The sequence below is a fragment of the Pseudorca crassidens genome, chromosome 8 (assembly GCF_039906515.1).
Source record: "Pseudorca crassidens isolate mPseCra1 chromosome 8, mPseCra1.hap1, whole genome shotgun sequence".
In the NCBI taxonomy this organism is placed as follows: Eukaryota; Metazoa; Chordata; class Mammalia; order Artiodactyla; family Delphinidae; genus Pseudorca; species Pseudorca crassidens.
This window is the reverse complement of record NC_090303.1, coordinates 88,327,511-88,353,140: the sequence shown is the minus strand read 5'-3', so window position 1 is coordinate 88,353,140 and position 25,630 is coordinate 88,327,511. Positions and strand designations below refer to the sequence as shown.

At 40.2% G+C, this 25,630-nt stretch overlaps 1 protein-coding gene across 2 annotated transcripts in view; it reads right to left on the bottom strand.

Annotated features, from left to right (window-relative positions):
• Positions 1–25,630, bottom strand: part of EXOC4 (exocyst complex component 4) — an 804,198-nt gene that overhangs the window by 114,328 nt on the left and 664,240 nt on the right. For both annotated transcript variants that reach the window (XM_067747055.1, XM_067747056.1), the window contains exon 14: positions 3,771–3,949. In XM_067747055.1, the coding sequence (XP_067603156.1) occupies positions 3,771–3,949 (179 nt within the window). The remainder of the gene's footprint in view (positions 1–3,770; positions 3,950–25,630) is intronic.

Below are 25,630 nucleotides of genomic sequence, written 5' to 3'. Positions count from 1 at the left end.
TCTCTAACCCTGGAGATTTTTTTTTTTTTTACAGAATCTGAGAAAGAGAGGAGGCGTCCCCTTGAGGAAGCAAATGCAGTCAAAACAAGCTCTGGAGCCCCCTTCAAGTTCTCTGTACCCTATTTTTAAAGGCAACACATCCTTAAAACAAAGGGATAAAATAGAAAAGAAAATCATTAGTGTTCCAATTGAATACACTCTTAATTTTTATCTAGGTCACTATTTTCTGAGAATTTTCTTAACCATAACAGTTAATCTCAGACTTCTTATTTAGGATTGTTACAAACAGCAGATATTACAGATACTATCCTGTGCCTTTACTACAAGGTTGAAATTGTGATCAATGAGAGAAAATATGTATAAACCTAGATCCTGAATGCCCAACGCTACATATGATTCTGCTCAACTTCCTTGCACTGAAAGCATATTTGTTAAAACAGACCCTGAACATAAAGACATTCTAGAAGTGGGAGTGGGAGACTGAGTCGTGGGTAAAGAGTCAGAAAACTAGGCATATACAGAGAGAGCCTGAGAGACCCATGAGAGGAGGTCAAGTTAGGTCAATCCAAGTCTTCTCTAGGACTGTTTCAGGAGCTGTTGGCAAAAATGCTCTTTTTGTCTGGGATCAAATAATCTTGGGGCTGCTGGTAACCAAGGATGTTGCCATACGAAAAGGTCTTACCTGAGACGGAAAGCAATAAAGGAAATACACCAAAAATAGAGAAAGTGGGGGAGAGAGAGCAGGTGTGTAAACATGTCTGTTACATGGTGTTATCTTGTGAACCTCTGGATCCAGCCACACCTGAAGTCTTTTGATTTACCAGTTTTATAAATTGATGCATTCTTTTTCTTTTAATTGGGCTGTGACTTTCAACAGAAAGAATCTTAAGTAGAACAGGGTTAAGGAAGGCTGAGCGGGGGAATACCAGGAGAAATGGAGCAGGAACCATGGACTGTGAAAGTTAAGAGCAGTGCCTTTGGAGTGGTCAGGATCTACAGGAGGTGAGGAGACTCTTTTAAATGTAAAGAACACAGAGTGATGCTTAGGCAAATACTAAAAGAGATGGAAAAACTGTCTTTGAAAAAATGGTCAACTCTTATCTCCTGGGCAAGTGGCCAGCCATGCTCTGCCATTAAAATGCAATACTCTCTTCACTATGACATGAGATATTTCAGGTGGAGGAGAATACTGCTATTAATATCTAAAGAGATTTTCTACTATGAAAATAATTTTCTGCAAACTTCCTCCATTCCATTCTACTAGTAGCTTCTTAATTATAAGAAAGCATGGCATTTACCATACCAAATAGTTAAAGGATGTGGACAAGAAAAGAAACTTCTATGCTTCTTTTCTTGCCTTTTCCCCATCCTGAGTCTCTGTGAGTGCTAGACAACAGTCTGGCATTTTCTTCATGCTATCGAGTCTCCAGACTTGGCAACACTTTTGTTGAGGTAATCATCTGGTTCACTTTTCAAAAGAATAATAAAGAGCTGTCCTTTATTCCCTTTCTAAAGTCACACTGACATGGCCAATCAAAGTAACCCATTCCCTGCTTTGTTCAAATTATAAACATCAGTGGGCATCCCTCCTGGGAATTCAAAGAACAGCCCCGTGTGGGTGAGCAAGGCATATTGTTAGCAGAATAAACCAGGTTTGCTGGATGCTCTGTTTTTACAGAGACAACATAAGTAGTGATTACAGTTCACTTGGGCTTTGCACTGATCGTCAAAATGCTAACAGTCACTTAAATCACTCACTGGCTGGAATAATCACCCTGAAAGGAACTGAGAGGGTACAGCCTATAAAATGGAACTGAGCACATGAGAGGTATTAATGGGCATGGGACAAGATGTCTCTGTCAGAATAACAGAGGTGCTGGAAGACGTGAATTAGACATCAGCTGTACTAGGGACTCTCGGTGACGTGAACAGAACAGGTAAATGGTGCAGTTACAAAGTTGACCGTAACTCACAGAGCATCTTTCTCTTTTTGAGAACAGCTGAAGCCAGGTTAGACTGTGTGAATCACTCAGTGGCTTGCTGTGGAGGCTGTGTCCTATTCTGCCTCGTGGAGCTCTTTTAGGATGGACAGAACAGAAACCTGGGAGGCTGTGCTGCCAAAATAAGAGACTGCATTATGAAATACTGGACTTCGATGGCCCACCGAACGAGAGGACTCCTTCCAATCATCACTAACAAACCAACCCAAGCAGCCCTACGTTTGCAAGAGTCAAAGGAAACTAGGAAAAGAGGCATCTGGTCCCTTTTCAGAGCTGTTTATTTTGCAACTAGCAAAAGGGAGTCAGCTCTTGCTGACTTTTTTTTTTTTTTTTTGGTGGAGTCGGGTGAGTCTGGGAGATAAAATGGCTTATTCTGACTACTACTTGTCACAGGTTCCCTGATATGAGGTCGTTATAAAGTTGAAAACCTCTCAAGGATACCTACTTAGGCAGAGTCTGCTCAGACCCGATACTGAGTCCAAACTATCCTTAGTAGGTGAATACATTTCTAAGAATAAACATGTACAATTTTATCATCAGCTAAAAGTACTATTTTAAATACTAAAAAGTGCAAACATAAGAGTATAAATAAAAAGTAATATTTGAAGATTTCTAAAGCAGAATATGTAATCTCAGAAGCCCCCTCCTTCCATCTGCTTTCCTCACCCCCTGTTGACCCCCAGGACAGCTACACAATCAGCATGAGATCATAAGTAAGTGAGCATTCAAAGGTCTCCTAGACTCTGCCCGTGGGGCCTGCATTTCAGGGCATAATTTACTCTGGTTTATTTCATCCACATCTTCTCCCTCTCTGGGCTGGAAATCATGGTTAATCAAGCAATAATAACTTTTCAAGAGACAATGATAAAAAATAACTTTCTTTGAAGTCCACAGTCCAAATAATACAAGTTTTTTCCTTCTAACAATCTTCTAACAGTTCGTTCTAATACTAACTTCAGAGCTGATTCAGTTTCTTTCATGTTCTTGCTGTGATTTTGCTTTTTTCTATCCTGTTTTCTGTCCCTCCATTCATGCATTCAAATCTCCCATCTCCTTTATTCCTTCTTCATATCATTTTTTCTTTGCCTTTAACTGTTTAACACTTCTGAACTAATGCTTTTAAAAAACATTTGTGCTATACTTATTGAATAAAGTTTATGTGTCCCAAAGTTTTCAAATTATTTTTGAAATAATTGGTCATTGGTCCTTGATAGAAAAAGGTTTCCCATTTTTACTTCAGACCCTATTCCTTAATTTCCTTGAGATGTATAATGAGGTTATCTTTCAGCCATCTCTTTTCCAGAATAAATGTTTTTCTCATTGTCTCTGTTTTCTAGCAACTTGATCACTTCTATTATTCTCTTTTTAGATACTTTTTCATTCGTTTTCTATCAGTTAAAATGAAAACATCAACTGCGTGCTCAGCTTTGAGCTCTGAGACACAGTTTCTACCCTTGAAAAGTTGTAAGAAGGACAAAATGTATTGCTTTCTGTGCTAAGACACAGTGGTTCAATCTTACACAATCCGGTGTTTCTAAGGTTTAACATCAAGCTATGTTAACATGGGCCTTTTTGGCTTCCCACGCCCCACGTGGGGAAGCTGAGATTACTTCCTTTCACAGAATGACAAAGTACCAGAGGCTCAGCACAAGCAGAATTCTTGCACAGATCTTCCAACAACTCGGACATGTCCCCTTATGGCATTTCAAATGAAAGTATTCAGTCTAGTTCCTCAGCTGTCCCCACAGGAACCACCCTGCTGGTACTTACTCTGGGATGTAGAAAGATTGGAGAAAGCCGACTTTGTTCGACCTGCTAACCATTCCAAGCTCTCATGCATGTTGGCCAAGGCTTTGAGGTCGCTGACATCACGGAGGATGTCCTGTGGAGGGATTAATTTATCACCCAGGTTCCCAATAAGAACTTCTGACTCCTTGCCAAAGGCTGCTCTGCAAAACAAATCAGAAACACACTTTACTTATAGCATGGAAAAGATAGGGGTGGACAAGACATTCTAAGGCATGTCTAGCAAAATGGTTGTTATTGTCACTATATTACAGCATGCTATTTTTCCTAGGTTTAATTTTGTGAGAACACTATCTTATACATAAACTGGCTTCAAATTACTCTTGTAGGAGAAAGAGTTCGTGGAAGAAGAATGAAGCGACTCTGATGCTTGTACCCTCAACCAGCATGGGCCTGACCTATACAGTGATGGTCCCTGGGGATGGCTTTGATGCCTGCTCTTCTGTAGGTTTTTCCCTTACCTCTTCTGCTATGGAAGTTGAAGAACAGCTTAGGGTGTTAAGTATATATGCGGTTTGAAGGTGATTATAATATATAAAACAAACACATTCACCTGGCAGCTTGAAAATCTTTTAACCTGTTCAAAAGCGGAGGGCACAGCCTCTTTGAGAAAGCAGATTATAGTTGAGATGGACGACAGGCCTCATTCATTCATTCATTCATTCATTCATTTACTTGTTCTAACATGGATCTGAGGCAAGGAAGCTACACAGCGTCAAGGCATTCATTATTCGGACAGAGAAACGAGTACGAATCAATGAGGGATCCTTTTACTGGCTGAAAAAACATAATCAAGTAGATTTCACATACAGTCCAGGGTCTTCATAATGTTTTTGTTTTGGGGGGCTTGAAAAATCACGTTATGTGGGGTTAGAGAAGAATGACATTGGAAGGGATCCTAAAGACCATATGGCACAGGCAAGGCACAGATGGAGAAATGGAGGCTGATGTTCTGCCTACAGGACACACAAGAACTGACCCATAGTTCTCTTTCTTTCAAAAACAGGGCTGAAATGATACAAGATGACTGAAGATGTTAGGGAGAAAAATCATGTCTTTTCAGGAAAGTTATACAGAGGTGGGTAAGCAGAGATGATGCTGCCGGAAGGTAGAACAGGTAGCTGAACAGTTTTCTGTTAAGTCCCCAAACTTTTAAAACTCACAACACCTTAAGTTAACAGAAGCAAGGGCGTTATTTCAATAGAACAAACCAAACCAAGTTTCAAGCAAGCAGTGATTGTTAGCAGCTGACACATAGTCAGAATGGCGCTTAACTGACACAGGAATGTAGTGCTCAGCACTACAGCAGACACTCAAGGTTGAAAGAGGTTAACTGCTCTGAATTAAGTGCCTATTCAATTATTATTAAATGCTACCAAGCAGTGACTCATGATAAGGCTTCTTGCTTCAACAGAGGGTAACATTTTTTATGGGAAACTCACGATTGAGTTGGTTAAGTTGTGGCTACGAAGGCAGTAACAGTGCAGTGGACAGAGCATGGGAACCCCGGGTGTGCAAACAAACCTTATTTGGGGGTCCTGTAATAGGGCTTGGGTGGGGCCTGAAAATCTACATTTCTGATGAGGTTTAGTCTCCTTATGGGGGAAGCATGCTTTCTTTGAATAATAAGGGTTACAGCACAGGCTTCTAAGTCAGGAAGACCTGGGTCTGAATCCTAAATCTGCCACTCACTCACTGTGTGATGCTGCTTAACTGCCCTGAGCACTGTTAGCTAGGGGTAATAGTACCGACCTCATATGAAATAATGTAAGATGTAGATGAGGTGATTTAAAGATCTTTACTGGGAAAATCTCCGTTATTACAAAAGGAGAGAGAAGAGTATATAAATAATAACAAACTTCCATATACCCATCGCTCAGCTTCAATTATTAGCAACTCATGGTGAGTATTATTTCATTTATCCATATCTACTCCCCATCCCCCTTGGAGTATTTTGAAGCAAACCATTCAGGTGATGTGAAGTGCGTAACACAGTGCATGGAACTGGGTAAAAGCTAGTAAGCTGTAGTTATTATTATTCTTAGGTCTGCTGAGATGGCTGGTTTATTTAGCATCAACCCAGGGTATGCTGTGACAAATAAATTGAAATAGATGAGTGACGTGAAGTAAATAAATTAGATCGCAAGGGCTAGTTTTACAAATGGAACAACATAGCAAATGTCACTGTGTCTCAGAGTCCAGACTTCTCAGAATCTTTAAGAGGTAAGTCATTGCGACAGAAACCACCAGTTGCCTACCCGGCAGCCATGTTCCCATGCCTTCTCAGTCAAAGGACCTTGATATCGCTGTGGTAAGCAAGGTACCCAACGTAAAAACAAAATCAACCAAACCAAAAACCCTGCTCAGTTTCCCAGCCCCTCTTGTTGATGTGGTGGTCAATAAGATATAAACTGGAATCAGGAAATGGGCTTCCGAGAAAGTTCTTCCAAGCAGTCTTAGTTGGCAGGGACCTCTTTTGCCTTCCCCTTTCTGGAATTCAGCCAAGGTAAGTGAAGCTGTGGTAGCTCTTCTTCAAATACCAGGTGACCTTGAGTACGAATATCATGCTGAGAATAATGGCGCCAAAGACAGGAGGGCATGGGGGCACCGATGACATCATGGAACTGCCACATGGCCCCAGACGATACATTTCTGGGCTTCATGTTATAGGAGAGAAAATGAAACCTTATTTGTTTAAGCCACTGCTATTCCAAGTCTCTGCTAGTAAGCAGCGAAATGTAATTTCAACTGACAAAATTATCTAATTAGCATAAGTGATGTCATCTTCAGAAAACTTTCTCTGAATTTAGATATCCCTAAAATTGAGTTACTGGGGAAAGCAAAACAGTATCTCTTCCATGATTTGAGCCCAGCAGACAGTTATAGTATCTTCCCCTTGGCTATCACTCAGTCAAGTTGTAAATATTTAGTTTTCTTAATCTGTCCTTATATATCAGCTCTCCCAGCCCCTTAATCATCTTTGATAGCTATAACACAAAAAATGCCTGTGAGCTGGGTGGTTAAAAAGCAACAAGGGAGGCAAACTGCCTTTGAAAAACAGGCTTGGAGCCATTTTTACGCATGTAGGTGTAACCCTGGGTGGAATGTGACAATCAAGACAAATGTATTTATGTAGCAGTCTAATCTACTTATGCGGGATCTCTGGGACCCGGGCATGTCTGCCGTGTGCTGCCAGCACTAGACGTCTATCCCATTCCCCTTTGGCTCACAGAGATTTGCTTAACTTCCTCCGATGGGAAAGCAATAGATGGAGAAAAATACAAACTGCCTCGTGTTGAATACATAGTAGACATCTCATTTGACAGGAATCCATAATCACCCCCTGAAAACCTGGAGAGAGCACCAGAACCATGACATGGAGAACAAATGATTGACAGCTATAACCATTTCACACGAAAAACCATTCCTTCGAGGATTTGTGTATGTCAAAGAGTTTGGTGGACGGGTTTTATGTGTTACAATAACCTTAAGGGGATGGCTCTAGCTGCTCAACTACAGATTTTTCCTAAACCCTCTAATTTATTAAATAAATTATGGCATATCCACACTGTGGAGAACTATGCAGTCATTAGAAATTACATAGTAGAAAATATTTGATACCATAGAAAAAATGTTTGATATAGTTTATTTTTAGCCATAATATGAAGTTGAGTAAAAAAAAAACTGTAGTCACTCTATATTTAAGAAGAACATAATTATATATCTATATGAACTGAAAAAAGATTGGATATCTATATACCAAAATGTTTAATTGTGTGACTGGATCATGCTTTGTGTTTCTCTGTATTTTCTATACTTTCTCCAATGAACATGTTTACCAAAAACCTGAAAGCCCTACCACAAATGAGAAAACCTTCCAGATGGACGCATCAAGCATTTTAACCTGGAAAATTGGAGGACACGGGTATTACAGTTACTTGAGCCAAACTGGAGGCAATGGTTGGTTGGTCTAAAAGCTGGTTAAGACCGTGGCTTCAGGCTTGCTCAAGATGCAGTCAGAAGGGGACCCTCCTGCACTGCTGGTGGGAATGTAAATTGGTGCAGCCACTATGGAGAACAGTTTGGAGGTTCCTTAAAAAACTAAAAATAGAGTTACCATATGATCCAGCAATCTCACTACTGGGCATACATCCAGACAAAACTATAATTTGAAAAGGTACATGTACCCCAATGCTCATAGCAGCACTATTTACAATAGCCAAGACATGGAAGCAACCTAAATGTCCACTGACAGATGAATGGATGAAGAAGATATGGTGTGTGTGTGTGTGCGTGTGTGTGTATACACACAATGGAATACTACCTAGACATAAAAAGGAATGAAATAATGCCATTAGCAGCAACATGGATGGACCTAGAGATTATCACACTAAGTGAAGTAAGGCAGACAGAGAAAGACAAATATCATATGATATTATTTGTATGTGGAATCTAAAAAAATGATACAAACGAACTTATTTACAAAACAGAAATAGACTCACAGACATAGAAGACAAACATATGGTTACCAAAGGGGGAAGGGGGGTAGGGATAAACTAGGAATTTGGGATTAACAGACACATACTACTATACATAAAATAGATAAACAAGGACCTACTCTATAGCACATGGAACTATATTCAGTATCTTGTAATAACCTATACTGGAAAAGAATCTGAAAAAGAATAGGTATATATGTATTTGTATAGTCGAACCACTTTGCTGTACACCTGAAACACTGTAAATCAACTATACTTCAATTTTTAAAAAACGTTCTCGGGGCTTCCCTGTTGGCACAGTGGTTGAGAGTCCGCCTGCCGATGCAGGGGACACGGCTTCGTGCCCCAGTCCCGGAGCATCCCACATGCCACGGAGCGGCTGGGCCCGTGAGCCATGGCCACTGAGCCTGCGCGTCCGGAGCCTGTGCTCCGCAACAGGAGAGGCCACAACAGTGAGAGGCCCGCGTACCGCAAAAAAAAAAAAAAAAAAAAAAAAAAGTTCTCAAAAAAACCAAAAACACAGATGGCAGTCAGTGTCCACTGTGGAGGTCTCATGGCTAGAGTGACTACCCCCAGCATCTGGGTTAATACTGTTTCTTCTTTCTAGATCTGAATTTTTACTTAGCCTTCATCTTCTGCTTATTATGAAAGCACATTATTTACTGAAGATATTCAATATGTTTATGTGAAATGGGCAGCAGAAAAATCATTATCTGGAGAAGGTGAAATAAGAGGCATTCAGTCATGGCCTAAAGATTCTCTGATATACCCAGGAACAGACATCAGAACCCAAAACTCGTATGTTTCAGGCACTGAACCTATGCGAGAAGTCACCTTTATTATCGGTAGGCCAACATGCTCACGTAGAAGCCTAAAACACTGAAGGAGTGTGTTAAACCTGTTCAGTTTAATTTTACCACACAATTATAATCTTTAAAGAGCTTGAATCTGACAAGAAATCATTTAAGAGAACTTTGCCAAGAGTGTAAAACCTGTTTAATTTTACCACACAATTATAATCTTTAAAGAGGTCGATCTGACAATTCATTTAAGAGAAGTTTGCCAAAGATGTGAAAATTGTCTCCATTTAGTCTTTAAATAATTCTGTTATTCCCTGAAATCTTAGGAAGGAAAAAAAAAAGTGCACTTTCAGCAGACTAAATGCACTTATGAAAGAAACATCACAAATAGTTTCAAAGTGACTGATTTGCAGATCTGGGCTACATTTGACCACATAACATACATGTTCAGACCCTGTCCCACTCCCCAAATCTTCTACTACTACTTCCCATTGCTGTCCCGCTGTAAGATAACTGCCCCAAGAGCCAGGAAACACTGTACAAAGGGCAGTCCCCTATGATCCAGAACAGAGCAGGGGAAAGACACCGGCTGGCTCAGGTGGAGAAGCAGACGACCAGACGCCTTGCGTCCTGGAGGGGGCAGTGCTGTACCCACTCTGAGTACGGAATTGCTTTCCTTGCCTGAAATGTTTCAAGGAGCACCACTCCCAGGAGATTTATTCAAGCTCTTATTCACAATCATGGTATGCTGTTCAACAGTGTTGCTGGCCAAGAAACTTACCAGGAGAAATGGCTGATGCAGGATTCAGCTATGGTGCAGTTGGGAGACAACATGTACAAGGCTGGAGTGCTGGGGTACTTTGACTCAGGACACCAATATATAGTGCTGTTATTTATTTATTTATTTTTCCAATAACAAGAAAGTATAGGTCTGGGAATCCAAGGATTAGAAGTAGGAAAGGTCCCTCTTCTCATTATTAAAACTACTCATGGAGGTTTCTGCTCCTGTTCCCACAACTTTGGTCTAGAGGCACTCAGGAAGGAATGCTTCCACCAGAAAATACAACAATGACTAAATTATATGGGTAAGAGAGATTGTCAACCAGTTCTTTTGGGCTTCTCACACTACTGAACCAAAAGGCAGAGAAAGGGGTCAATTTGATGCCTGGAAGGACTGACCTCAATTGCCAAGGGCAAAGTGAGTTGCTTCTATGAAGTAAAGGCAGAGAGGACTACATCGGATTCACTGGAACCCCTTTTAGTATTTCCAGGTCCATAGTAACAGTCACGGAAAAAAACCCATAGCAGCCGACTAAAGGCAGAACTGCCAAGAACTCAGCCTTTTTCAGGAACAAAGGCTCAGTTCAACACAAATAGGCTAAACACTCTGAGCGGCTGAGCGCTGGCACAGGGCAAGGGCAACATGGGATGGATGGTAGAAGAAGGAAGTAATAAATGTCACCAATTAGAGAAATGTGACCAGTTAGAGAAATGGAGGCTGCAGCAGCCTTGCATTTTTTTTTTTTTTTTTTTTTTTTTTTTTGCAGTACGCAGGCCTCTCACTGCTGTGGTCTCTGCTGGTGTGGAGCATAGACTCCAGACGCACAGGCCCAGCGGCCATGGCTCACGGGCCCAGCCGCTCCGCGGCACGTGGGATCTTCCCGGACTGGGGCACGAACCCGTGTCGCCTGCATCGGCAGGCGGACTCTCAACCACTGCGCCACCAGGGAAGGCCCATGCCCTGCATTTTTATGCATATATTAATCAAGGGTTTCTTTTTGTTTTCCACTTCCTTATTTTTTTTTAAATGGAAGTATAGTTGATTACCAATATGTGTTAGTTTCAGGTGTACAGCAAAGTGATTCTGTTGTGTGTGTATATATATATATATATATATATATATTCTTTTTCAGATTATTTTCCATTATAAGTTATTACAAGATATTGAATATAGTTCCCCGTCCTTATTGTTTATTTTATATATAGTAGTGTGTATCTGTTAATCCCAAACTCCTAATTTTTGTAGCAAAATATACATAAAACTTACCATTTGAATCATTTCTAAGTGTACAGTTTAACGGCATTAAGTACATTCACAATGTTGTACAACCAACATCACTATTTCTAGAACTTTTCCATCTTCCAAATAGAAACTCTGTACTCATTAAAGAGTAACTTCCCATTCCCTCCTCCTTCCAGTCCCTGGGAACCACTATTCTATAGCTTGCCTCTATGAATTTGCCTATTCCAGGTACCCCATATAAGTGGAATCATATATGTCCCTTTGCGTCTGGCTTTTTTCACTTACAATATTTTCAAAGTTCACCTGTGTTATAGTATGTATCAGAATTTCATTCCTCTTTAAGGCTGTGTATTTCATTGATTGTTTATCCTTTCTTCTGTGGATGGACATCTGAATTGTTTCCACCTTTTGGCTATTGTGAATAATGCTTCTATGAATATTGGTGCACAAGTATCAGTTTGAATCTCTGCTTTCAATGCTTTTGGGTATACACAGAAAATGGAATTGCTGGCTTATATGGTAATTCTATGTTTAACATTTTGAGGAGCCACCAAACTGTTTTCCAGAGCGGCTGCATCATTTTACATTTCCACCAACAATGCACAAGGGTTCCAATTCCTCCACATCCTTATCAAAATCTACTATTTTCCGTTTTATTTTTAATTTTATTTTAAAAAATAATAGTCATCCTAATGGGTGTGAGGTGCTATTTCTTCTACTATTTTACATGAGGAGCTGGTAGTATTAACTTTCCATTCTAGTTCAGAGGTCACCGTACATGAGGAATCACATCTGCCTTGACATGGGACTGCAGAGATCCCAGACTTAAGATGAATTGAATGATGGATGAGGCTGACTCACCCTTGTTGGGGAGAGAGGGAGAATTCCTTTAAATGATGAGTAGTTACCTTGAATTGGGCAGAAGTACCAAGTTTTAATGGATACAGAATAAAAAGGGGGTGAACCCTGAAAGTCCAAGCTTGTTCGCCCTAAGATCCATTTCCTCACCTTTGCTGTGATCTGTATCAGAGGGAGGCAGGGGTTGACTCCTGCCAGCTGTTTTCCAGGTTCTCAGCTGGGTTCTGACAATGGGAGGCCCTGGTGGGAAACTGAAGGCTAAAGGGGAAGGAGAAGAAGTCAGGGCATTGCTATTCCTCTCCCTCCCCCTCGCCTTGGGTCCTGTCTCCAACCGCAGACACGCCTCCTTTTTGGCTCTAGCTCCTACCATGCCCCAAATTCCTTTGGGTACCTCTGTGCTCCAGTAAATGGCTCTTCCCTTTGGAAAGAGCTAAAGGGAGGCAGTGGCTCCTTGCTGTTGCTAATCTACAGGTTCTCCTAATGTCCTCTGTTTGACACTCAGATCCTCATTCACCTGTAATAACAAATTCTCTACATTTAATTCCCACTTGAAGGAATTTATGGGAATACTTGAAGTGGTTTCTGTTTTCTGGATCAGACCTTGACTTATACTAGACCTAATAAGATGTCTGACCATATTCACTGCAGCTGGAACTTGATTAAATTCTTTGGCATGGGATTAATTAGTTCTGTTGTATAGACAGAGAAACTGAGACATGTTAAGGTAACCTGTAAAGACCACTTAGCCATTATCTGTCAGAGCTTAAACTGATGAAGGTTACAAAATGGTCAGGTCACCTACCTAGATTCCTAATAATACCGAGTGATTCTTACGAGATGTGACAATGACACTTCCATCTATCACTCCTGCTTTTTACAACTGCTCAATCTTCAACACTTCCAAAACCTTATTTGTCTGTGTCAAAAATAATGGAGGTGGTACCATTCTGATGGGTTCTTTAATCAGGTTTTTAAAAACTTTTCTAAAGTGATCTTGGCTAAACCCTCATAAATAGGAAGAAATAAAATAGTCCAGTTACCTTGATTACAATATTATTTTTTTCTTCCTAGAAACTGCTAAACCTCATCACTAAGTCTATCCTTCAATAGTTTTCATCACACACAATCATGTGAGTAGCTATTTTTCATATTTAATAAGTAATTTCTCCTCTTCAGAAATTTGTCTCCTCCTTCAATAATCACAATCAAAGATTTTTCATTTGCTTCCTTTGCCTACTGTCTGTCCATGATTTAGAAACTTGCAATACTCTTAATATACTTGCTATATATATATACATATATGTGTGTGTGTGTGTGTGTGTGTATATATATATATATATATATATGTTGCAGGGGAACTGGGGTTTCTACTCACTCAGAGATGTCAGCCAAAGAAATTAATCATGACTATTATTAAGGTGTGTTGGGGGGTGACCACCAGCTTGTCCCCTTGTGCTTTTAAATCACCTTGTTCACTGGGACAGGCATAAAACACTAGACTTTTGGATTTACAGTGTTCTGGCACTGAGAAGGGTCTTGGTAGTTAGCCTAAACCAGTAGCTATAACCCTGGCTAGACATTAAAAACTGAACTAGAGAAGTTTAAACAAAATACCTGATGCCAAACCCGACCTGCCAAAATTCAACTTTAATTGGCATGGGTGGGGCTCGGTCACGGGCACTTTTTAAAATAATAGCTTTACCGAGATCGAATTCATATACCATAAAATTTACCCACTTAGTATGTGCAGTTCAATGGTTGGTTTTCAGTATAGTTACAGAGTCACACAATCACACAATTAACTTAGAACATTTTTATCTCCTCCAAAAAGAAACCCTGCACCTGTTAGACTTCCCATTTATCCTCAACTCCAGCCCTAGGTCACCACTAATCTACTTTCTGTCTCTATAGATTTCCCTATTCTGGACATTCATATATAATTCCTATTAATATAAATGGAATCACACAATATGTCATCTTTTGTGACTGGCTTCTTTACTTAACATGGTTTCAAGGTTCATCCGTGTTCATGCATACAATAGTACTTCTTGTATTACCAAATAGTATTGCATTGGATATACCATAGATCTATCCCATTTTGTTTATCTGTTCATCACTTGGTGGATAGTTGGGTTGTTTCCATTTGTTGGCTATTATAAATAACGCTGCTATGAACATTCACATCTAAATTTTTGTGTGGATGTATGTTTTCATTTCTCTTGGGTATATATACCAAGGAATGGAATTGCTGGGTCATATATGGTAACTCTAACCCTTTGAGAATATGTCAGACTGTTTTCTAAAGTGGGTGCATCATTTTACATTTCCACCAGTAGTACACAAGGGTTCCAATTTCTTCACATCCTTGCCAACACTTGTGATTACCCATCTTTTTTTTTTTTTTTTTTTTTGCAGTACGTGGGCCTCTCACTGTTGTGGCCTCTCCCGCTGCGGAGCACAGGCTCCGGACGCGCAGGCCCAGTGGCCATGGCTCACAGGCCCAGCCGCTCCGTGGCATGTGGGATCCTCCCGGACCGGGGCACGAACCCGCGTCCCCTGCATCGGCAGGCGGACTCTCAACCACTGCGCCACCAGGGAAGCCCAATGATTACCCATCTTTTAAAATTATAGTCATCTTAGTGGATGTGCAGTAGATTACCCATCTTTTAAAATTATAGTCATCTTAGTGGATGTGAAGTAGTGTCTCATGGTTTTGACCTTCATTTCCTTGATGGCTAGTGATACTGAGCATCTATTCATGTGCTTACTGACGATTTGTATACCTCCTTTAGAGCAGTGGCAATTCTGACCCTTTGATCTTTTTTTAAAAAAAATATTTATTTATTTATTTATTTGGCTGTGCCGGGTCTTAGCTGCGGCACACAGGCTCTTTGCTGTGGTGTACCGGCTCTAGAGCGCGTGAGCTCAGTAGTTGCAGCGCACAGTCTTAGTTGCCCCGTGGCACGTTGGACCTTAGTTCCCCGGCCAGGGATCGAACCCGCGTCCCTTGCTTTGGAAGGCGGATTCTTAACCATTGGACCACCAGGGAATTCCCTTTGATCATTTTTTAATTGGGTTATCTGCCTATTACTGAGCCATACATTCTTTAGCAGATATTTACTAGGAATCCACCATTACCCAGGCCCTGTCCTAGTTCCTCTGGGGGGGTTCAAAGTCCACTAGAATGATTTTGTAATTTGCTAATATGCCATGATCCACAGTTTGAAAAATGCTGTGTTAAAGTCTGGCTCTGTGAATGTGTTCCTTGATTGTGTCTCCCAAAGATGGCGAACTTCTATCAAGCATTTTATAGAGAAACCCCCCACCTTTCCAATGGGGCAATCTGGCAGTCACTACCTTAAACAAAAAGTCAAGCTTGGCATTGCCAGTAGCAGCACAGCCAGACTTTATATGAAGTGACATAGTGGGAAGCACAAAACACCACCTACATGGGTATTCTTGACAGATACGTTCAGTCTGGATATAATCACAAAGAAACTTTTAGCTAAATTCAGATCTCTACTTGGTAACTGGCCTAGACTCTTTATCAAAGGATTCCATGTCATGAAAAAGAGAGGGAGCTGATGAGACTGTTATAGATGACTGGAAACCAAAGAGACATATTATAATATGTAAACCTTGATTGGATCCATGACACTTTTTTGGTAATTGGGGAAATTTGACTATAGCCTGTATGTTGGATAAACTTTGAATGAAGGCTGGTTTTGTTAGGTGTGGTGTAGTAGTCAGAACAATGGCCCTTCAAAGATGTCTATACCCTCATCTTGGGAACCTATGATTATGTTACTTTATAAGGCAAAAATGATTTTGCAGATATGATTAAGGTTAAGGACATAGAGATGGGGGGATTATCCTGGATTATCTGGGTGGACTAAATCTAATCACAAAGTGAAGATGCTTTCCTAGCTGTGGTCAGGGAGAGAGATGTGATGATGGAAGAAGGCTCAGAGACAGGCTAGGTTGCTGGCTTTGAAGATGGAGGAGGAGGCCACAGACCAGAGCGTGAGGTTGGCCTCCAGAAGCTGGAAAGGCAAGGAAATGGATTTTCCCCTAGAACCTCCAGGAAGGAACGAAGCCCTGCAGACACCTTGATCTTAGCCCAATGAGACTTGTATTGGACTTCTCGCCTACAGAACTGTAAGAAAATGAATCCGTATTGTCTTAAGCCACTGGTAATCTGTTACGGCAGCAACATAAAGCACATGGTAATAATGCGGGTGAGTAGGAGAATGCCCTTGTTCTTGGGAGAGTCATGCTAAGAATTTAAGAGTAAAAAGTCATGATATCTTTAGCCTACTTTTAGATGATTTGGCAAGAGGGAAGTGTGTATATATATTTGGAGAGGAAACTGAGAGGGGATGGCAAGATGTTAACAGTCAGTAAATCTAAGTCAGGGTATATATGCAGTCATTGGAATGTTATTTCAACTTTCCTATGGGTTTAAAACTTTCCAAATTAAAACAAGTTTAAGTTTAGGGGAAAAAATCAGAAATGAGAAATAGATGGAAAATTGATGCACGTTTCAAAATCAGTATCTCCCCTGCCCAGAATAGTTCCTAGAACAGCAATCTCCTAATTGCTTCCTAAATGGATCTCTTGACAGTACTCTTTAAGTTTCTTCCCAATGTGCTGAGTTTCGGGAAACAAAGGTTTTGTATGAGGTACAACATGACTTGTATGGTGAGAATTTAATGCGCTAAATTAAAAACGTAAACAATATTACTGAAACAGTCAGAGCTCTTGCAAACTGTTCACGCTGTTCTCCTTTCAGATCTGGAGAGAGAAAATTCAGCATGACAGCCAGTTATGTTCCGACATGTTCAATCCACGTAGGCATAAACGCAGATTTTCTTCTGTCATTTCATCTTTCTGTCCTTGTATAGGAATTCTGGAGTAGTTTATGTGCTATGTTCTCATGGGTGAGCACAGAAAAACTATCATGCTCAAATAAGTGTCTTCTAGAAAAGAGAGGCTAGAGGTTTACCAAGGTGATGGCAGGGCAAAGGTCTAGAGACTGAAGCTCAGGCACCATTCTGCTCCAGGCAGTTTTACCTCTACCTGGGTTCCCTGCCTGAGAGACAGACACAGAAACATCACCCTTTTTATCAAAAGCCTGTATAGGCTGGGCTGGTGGCAAAACATCAGGGTTCAAACAGTGAGCCTCCAATTAAAGGCCAAGATTTTAATCACAGGTCAACAGAAGACGACTAGGTGATAAGTTCAAATACTACATTACAGGAGATTCATTATGTAGAAAAAACAACCCTGTTCCCCTTTGACTCAGAACTGCATAAGTCATTTGACAAGAAATGCTTTAAATTTTCTCTACAATCATAGTTTTAATTTAAGTTGCCATTTTTCTTCCTGAAGCATAACTTTTGTCCCTTTGCCTGTATTAGTAGCAACATATTCTATACATTAAACAGTCAGCCTTTTTATTTGACTAATTTCCAATCATGAATGTAAAATTACAGCTCAGACTGTAACAGGTAAAGGTAAACAGTTAAGTATCTTCACCTTGCTATGAACTGAGATGTAGTCCCCCAAATTCATATGTTGAGGCTCCCAACCCCAAAATCATGGTATTCAGAGATGGGATCTTTCGGAGGTAATTAAGTCATGATGAAGGTGGAGCCCTCATGATGGGATCAGTGACCTTATAAGAAGAAACCTGAGAGAAATCTCTTGTTCTCTCCTTGACCTGTGAGTTCACAGCAAGAAAACAGGCCTCTGCAAGCCCGGAAGAGAACCTTTATCGGGAACTGAATTGGCCAGCACCTTGATCCTGGACTTCCCAGCCTCTAGGACAGTGAGAAATAAATTTCTGTTGTGTAAACCACCCAGTCCAGGGTATTTTGATAAGGCAGCCCAAGCAGACTAATATACACCCTATACTCTAAGACTCCTTCTATGCTATCCTTACTCTTATTTAACTCCTTTACTTGTATATCAAGTAGTACATGAGCACAGACGTAACAGTCACCAAGCATTTATTGAGCAACTGTTGTGTGTCTTACTCTAGGCCTGACATTCAACAACAAAATCCTAAAGCAATGATGCTAGAAGCATGCTTGTCATTAACCCTACTCCTCTGATGGTGCTGAATCCTGATCTGATCAAGGAACCTGGTTTCAAAAGCCTTTACGGCACTTTCTGCTTTTATGATGATGTTTTTCTGGAAAACAATAATCATCAAGGAACTGACCAAGTTTTCTTATCAAGACAGCTTTATAATTGAAAGTTGTGATTCTGAGATATCAAATAAATGATGAATGTTTACCAAAAATATGCCAAAAATGTAAACATACTAAAACCAGAACCCTTAGTAGCTAAAAAAAAATAGAAAAATTATATTCAAAATTCTATAAAATGGACAGAATGTACTAAGTGTACTGATTACATAAAGGGCTCCAACCTATTCTAAAGTGTAAATACACAACATAAAAATACAACTTTGGGCTTCCCTGGTGGCGCAGTGGTTGAGAGTCCGCCTGCCGATGCAGGGAACACGGGTTCGTGCCCCCAGTCTGGGAAGATCCCACATGCCGCAGAGCGGCTGGGCCCGTGAGCCATGGCCGCTGAGCCTGCGCATCCGGAGCCTGTGCTCCGCAACGGGAGAGGCCACAACAGTGAGAGGCCAGCGTAACGCAAAAATAAATAAATAAATAATAAATAAATAAATGCAATAGATAAAATGTAAAAACAAAACAAAACAAAAAAACCCCACAACTTTACTGGACATAAAATATGACCTAATATGCTAGTTAAAGCGTGTGTGTGGGTGTGCACGCACACCCACACACACTCACAAAACCAGCCTATAAGTTTGAGAATCAAAGGTTGTCATTTATACAAGGGCTTAATCTCCAAAACATAGAAACAGCTAATACAACTCAATAACAAAAAAACAAACGACCCAATTGAAAAATGGGCAGAAGACCTAAACAGGTATTTCACCAAAGAAGACACCCAGATGGCCAACAGGCACATGAAAAGATTCTCAACATCACTGATTATTAGAGAAATGCAAATCAAAGCTACAATGAGGTACCACCTCACAGCAGTCGGAATGGCCATCATTAAAAGGCTACAAATAACCAATGCTGGAGAGGGTGTGGAGAGAAGGGAAGCCTCTTACACTGTTGGTAGGAATGTAAGTTGGTACAGCCACTATGGAGAACAGTATGGAGGTTCCTCAGAAAACTAAAAATGAATTACCATATGATCCAGCAATCCCACTCCTGGGCATATACCCAGACAAAACTATAATTTAAAAAGATACGTGTACCCCTATGTTCACAGCAGCACTATTCACAATAGCCAGGACATGGAAGCAACTTAAATGTCCATCGACAGATGCATGGATAAAGATGTGGTATATATATACAATGGAATACTACTCAGCCATAAAAAGGAATGAAATAATGCCATTTGCAGCAACATGGATGGACCTAGAGATTATCATTCTCAGTGAAGTAAGTCAGAAAGAGAAAGACACATGCCATATGATATCACTTACGTGTGGAATCTAAAATATCACAGAAGTGAACTTATCTGTGAAACAGACTCACAGACACAGAGAACAGACTTGTGGTTGCCAAAGGGTGGAGTGGAGGAGGGGTGGATTGGGAGTTTGGGATTAGCAGATGCAAACTATTATATATAGAATGGATAAATAACAAGGTCCTACTGTATAGCACAGGGAACTATATTCAATAACCTGTGATAAACCATAATGGAAAAGAATATGAAAAAGAAAGTCCCACCTCTGCTGGGACTTTCAGAGCTGTGCAGTTTTTCTGCCAGGAGCCACTGTATATGTATGCATAACTGCATCACTTTGCTGTACAGCAAAAATTAACACAATCTTGTAAATCGACTATACTTGAATAAAATAAAATTTTTTAAAAAGGTTGTTGTTTACAGATGAGGGATGGAGATGCAGAAGAGTGAGGGAACCTGGCTAAAGACACATGGAGAATTAGGGGTAGGGGTGGGGTAGGAGCTCAGGGCTCAGTCTCAGGGTTTTCTCTACATTCTGTGCCTCCCTTTTTGGTACCAAGTAGATGAGTACACTGATATATATGTATGTAAGTACAGTGAAAAGTTCCATGAAAATCGATACTAGGTAACAACAAGCAAAGAGCGAATTGGGAAGCAGCACATTATTCTCAGGCTGATGGCACTGCTCAGAGTTCTGATTCAGATTCAACTTCGAATAAAGCTGCACTTGAAATGCTCGGTTAGCTTGGAACATGAATGCGTCTTTCTTTAGCCAAGCCACTCAAATAAGCCTGGCTACTTTGTAGGATGTTGTCCAGCAACACAGGATATAAACAATAAGGTGCCAGGGTTTTTTTCTGTAGGTGCTGGGACTTTCAGAGGTGCACAGTTTTTCTGCCAGGAGCCACTGTTAAGTTATGCATTCCTAGAAACAGCAATAGTTTTCTATAAAGAACATTTCTTAAGCTTCAAAACAGATTATCAACATATGGGATTAAAATAACCAATAATTACTTACTATAAGCTAAACATATATTTTGGTCTTTCAACTACCAAGAATTATTATAGATTTCAAAGTCAAAATTTATACAGCACTGAACTTCCTCACAGAGTATTCCAGTTTATCGAAGATTCTGGTTATTTCTCAAATTGCTATACAATTTCCTTTTGAGAATTTTAAATCTATTCAGAGCAGACACTAAACAACTGATCTCAAGCAATGGCAATAATTCTGAAACTGAGCAACTAAGCGTCATGTCTTCAAAGTAGCTCTCTGGGGAAGGGATTGAGCAATTGGTGGGGGGTCTTAGGAGGAAGACAAAGAAAGATGGGAATCTCTGGGGCAAAGTATACTACAGAGAGGAATAAATGCTTCACATAAAATTGGCAGAAAAGTGAAGATGGCTTAAGATTAAGGTATTTTTTCAGGGATAAAAAAATGTTAGAATGATAGTGTATTTGTGAACAATTGGTGAACTGGCAGTGAATACTAACAGGGTTTGAGGACATGTGGAAAATTTTTTAAGCAAATAAAAATTTAAAAGCTAAGTACTAATTACTCATGGTTAAATAACCGATAATGATGAACAGTGACCCCCTGTCCCACCACCACCCCTCACCTCAGTCTTATGCCCCAGAAAGAAGCATCTACAACTTTAAAAAAAAAAAAAATTCTGTTTCTAATTCTTCCAGTGGTTATATCCACCGCTGTATATAATCTGTGGAAACTGCTATGCACTGCTACATTCATTTTAGAATTTTTATACTGATCTCCTGCCCCGTGGATGGGTGAGGAATTAGCTTACTTATGTCCCCTCTTCCCACCCCCCAATCATATCAATTTCCCCTTCTCAGTGTAGTTACATTATTATTTTTCATTTTTCTACTGGTCTCTTTTTAACATATTTACATATTATCTTTACCTCTAGCAGTAGTATTCACCCTGCTCTAAGGTGCTTATTTGCTTAACTCCCCCAAAGACTGTGAGCTCCTAACCCAGGAGGGAAGCAGGGTGAGATGCAGAAAGGGAGAGGGTTATGGGGAGGAGATGCTGGAGCAGTTGATACCTGAGCTGTATCCTGAGAGCCCAACTGGACAGGTACAGGAGGCAAGGGTGGGATGAGCAGAGGGGATCTCAAGAAGAGGAAGGGGCATGGGCAAACACATAGCGGGAGGAAAGAGTATGGTAGACTGGGAACAGGAGAAGGTTCAGTAAGATAGGGGCGAGAAGGCAAGGGGTCCTTCATCATCTGGCAGGGAAGTAAGCCTGCAGCAGAGAGCAGCTACCAGTAGAGATGGCCTGAGGGAAAGAATAGCAGGCATGGGACTTTTCAGTGGTGGGTGTGCACTGTCTCGTGTCTGCCCCTGGCTTAGGAACACCTCTTCTTGCTCCTACCCCAGAGAGATGACAGGTATCCTTGCCACCATCACAATGGCACAGAACATCATTCTCAACCGCACTTTCTGAAGGGCTGAGTAGGACTAAATTAGAGGGATTATTTTTTTCTTTTATTAAGACTCCAAATGAGAGAAAGAGGAATGGTATTGAATGTACATCTAAGTTAAAGAAAAATAAATAAATAATTCAATGATCTAAAATTAAACAAAAAATAAAATGTAGAAAATACTACATTAGTGACTTTTTACTGATACTAATAGATAACTACAATCCTCAAATAACCGTCTCAGTAGGCTAGCATTTAAGCACTGTATAGAGGAAATTTACATTTTTTTCATTTACTGCCAATTGTACGCTAACAAGAGTCATATCATTTTCATATAATAACAAAGTGCCTAATTCAATCATCTTGAACACTAATTGATATGTCTGTAGCTGAGACTCCAGTTAATTACCTGTCTTTTTTGTTTAATTTTGAGATTTAAATCTACTTCTCATCCAGTCTTGCCTGTCAATGTCCTATATACGTCTATGACCTTCATCTTGTGTAATTGAGGGAAAAAAAACATCTTAGCAAAGCATTTTCTACTCCTGTACTTATTTAATATATTCATATTTTCTGATTCATCTTTCCTTTTATAATTATATTGTTAAAGTCACATTAAGCCTGCAGAGGTAGTGGAATAAATGTCTCTATTCTAATAAACATTTGTTCGAGCGAGCTAAAGTCTTTTTTTTTTTTCCTGCATCAGATCTTTTACTTATTCCTTCAAATTTTTCTAAAGATTCTTCAATGGCTGTAGTTATCTAGAACCTTTTAACAGTCATTGCTTACATTGTTTTGAGATGCTTTAAATTTCCAAGTGGAATTTTTCTGAAAATTATCTGTGCTCTACTTTCTTTCTTTTCTTTCCTTCCTTCCTTCCTTCCTTCCTTCCTTCTCTCTCTCTCTCCCTCTCTCTCTCTCCCTCCCTCCCTCCCTCCCTCCCCCCTCCCTCCCTCCCTCTCCCTCCCTCTCCCTCTCTCTCTCTCTCTCCCCCTCCCCCCCTCCCCCTCCCTCCCTCCCTCTCTCCCTCTCCCCCTCCCCCTCCCTCCCTCCCTCCCTCCCTCTCTCTTTCTTTCTGGCCGTGTTGGGTCTTTGGGTCTTTGTTTCTGTGCAACGGCTTTCTCTAGTTGCAGCAAGCGGTGGCCACTCTTCATCGCGGTACGCAGGCCTCTCACTACCGCGGCCTCTCTTGTTGCAGAGCACAGGCTCCAGACATGCAGGCTCAGTAGTTGTGGCTCACGGGCCCAGTTTCTCCGCGGCATGTGGGATCTTCCCAAACCAGGGCTCGAACCCGTGTCCCCTGCATTGGCAGGCGGATGCTCAACCACTGCGCCACCAGGGAAGCCCGATTTTTATTTTTTTAATGTTTATTGTTTTTTATTGAGGTGATTTTTAAAAATAAATAAATTAATTTATTTATTTTTGGCTGTGTTGGGTCTTCGTTGCTGTGCACAGGCTTTCTCTAGTTGCAGCGAGCGGGATCTACTCTTCGTTGCGGTGCACGGGCTTCTCACTGCGGTGGCTTCTCTTGTTGAGGAGCACAGGCTCTAGGCGTGTGGGCTTCAGTAGTTGTAGCACATGTGTTCAGTAGTTGTGGCTCGAGGGCTCTAGAGCGCAGGCTCAGTAGTTGTGGCACATGGGCTTAGTTGCTCAGTGGCATGTGGGATCTTCCTGGATCAGGGCTCGAACCTGTGTCCCCTGCATTGGCAGGTGGATTCTTAACCACTGCACCACCAGGGAACCCCCTGTGCTCTATTTTATTAGTACTATGTTTACATTTAAATACATTCCCAGGCTTACTAGATTTCTACTTCTCTTGTTTAATCTCAGCTGGATGAAGAAAAAGAAGTGTAAAGACCAACCAAAGGCAAAAACAAAACAAAACAAAATAGATTAATTAATGGCAGTGCTGAGGGCTAGAACTCAGGACTGTGAGCTTTCAAAAGGAACATGCTACCATTCATGTAACTTTCAGGGAGGCCACTGAAAGTATTTTCTTCCAATTAAGGCATTTGGCTCACCATTTTTTATATTTTAGTTTTTTTCAATTGAAGAGTGAATGATCCTTCCTATTTTTAAATTCAGTTTCATTCAGTCAATATTTATTGAAAGTCTTCGATGTACTATTAGGGTCCACAGAAGGTTAAAGTACAAACCTGCTTTCTGCTTCTATTCTGACTCTTTTTATTAAACATCTAATATAGAACTCATGCCAAACAAAGTCTTAGGAATTGCCTTGCTCTTTGAAAGTTCTTTAAGCACTCTGAGTTCATAATTTTGTAAAGTGACAAAAATCAGTCTTAACATATCACTCATTTGATCCTCCAGATGAAATAAATAGTTATCTTCTAAATAACTAAAAATAGCTAAAAATGTTGTTTAGTTTTTCTTCCTTATTCAGGTCTGTGCCACACACTATCTAAAACCTACATAATTTGTTTTATATCATTTTTATATTTCCATCCCTTTTGTATCCTTCTTTCTTTTTTCAACAATAATTGTTTTTTCTTTTCTTTGACTAGGCAAACATAAAACTCAGAGGAAAGATAAGACAATCAGTTTTTTAAAATTTAATTTAATTATTTTTTATACAGCAGGTTCTTATTAGTTATCTATTTTATATGTATTAATGTATATATGTCAATCCCAATCTCCCAATTCATCCGAGACAATCAGTTTTAAAGCACTGTACATTTCTGGTTTCAATACAGTCTTTCCCTCAAATATCTGGATATTCTGTTACCAACCTGTTACTGGAAGGGAAAGAATGGGCAACAATATAATACATGAAATATAATACAATTAATTCTAATAATAACAAACTAAACCCAGGGTAAAAGCACCTGTACGGTAACTTTCTGCAACGTTAGCAAATTACGATTAAAATATCAGTCAAGAGGATGACGATCAATGAAAATGAAGGCATAAATCAAAGGTCCAAAAGTACAAATTCCTCACCCAATTTAAGACTGGATGGTCACTCTGTGCTAGCTCTAGGAGCCAGACTACTTGGGCTCAAATTCTAGCTCTGTCAACTTAGAGGCTCTGTGAATTTGGGGCAGTTATTTAAGTTCTCTGTACCTGTTTCCTTATCTGTTGAATGGGAATAATAGTGCCTGAAACCACACAATGTTGCCATCAAATACAGGCACTGTCAACTTTGATTGTAATAGATTACACAATCTTTCCAGAAAACTTCTTTATCATTCATCTTTCTTCATGCTGGAGCTCAAGACTAATTTGTAAGTTTTATATATTCTTTGGCTTTTATCACCTGAATACTCTTGTCCTGGTCCTGCCAATCACATCTATCCACTTCAGGATTTTCAAACCTGGCTCTAGGGAAATGACTCTTATTCTTCGAAATTCTGGGGCCCTGAGTGAAATGGGGGTAACAGATTTGGGGGAATAGTCTCTAATGCACAGGGCCTCCCCACCCCCTTTACTTCTTCCAACACCTTAACTCTTCTGTTAATTACATGACCAGAAAACAGGACTGCTTTTATCAGTGGATATTCATTGATCTCAAAAGGATAACTACACACATATATATGACAGGTGCAAAGATAATGGGCTAGAAAGCCTGCTTTCAGCTTCTTTGGGAACAAAAGGATATTTGCTATTTTTCATTTTTCTATTAAAGTCCTGGCCTGACCTATTTTTTTCCTTTATTCGA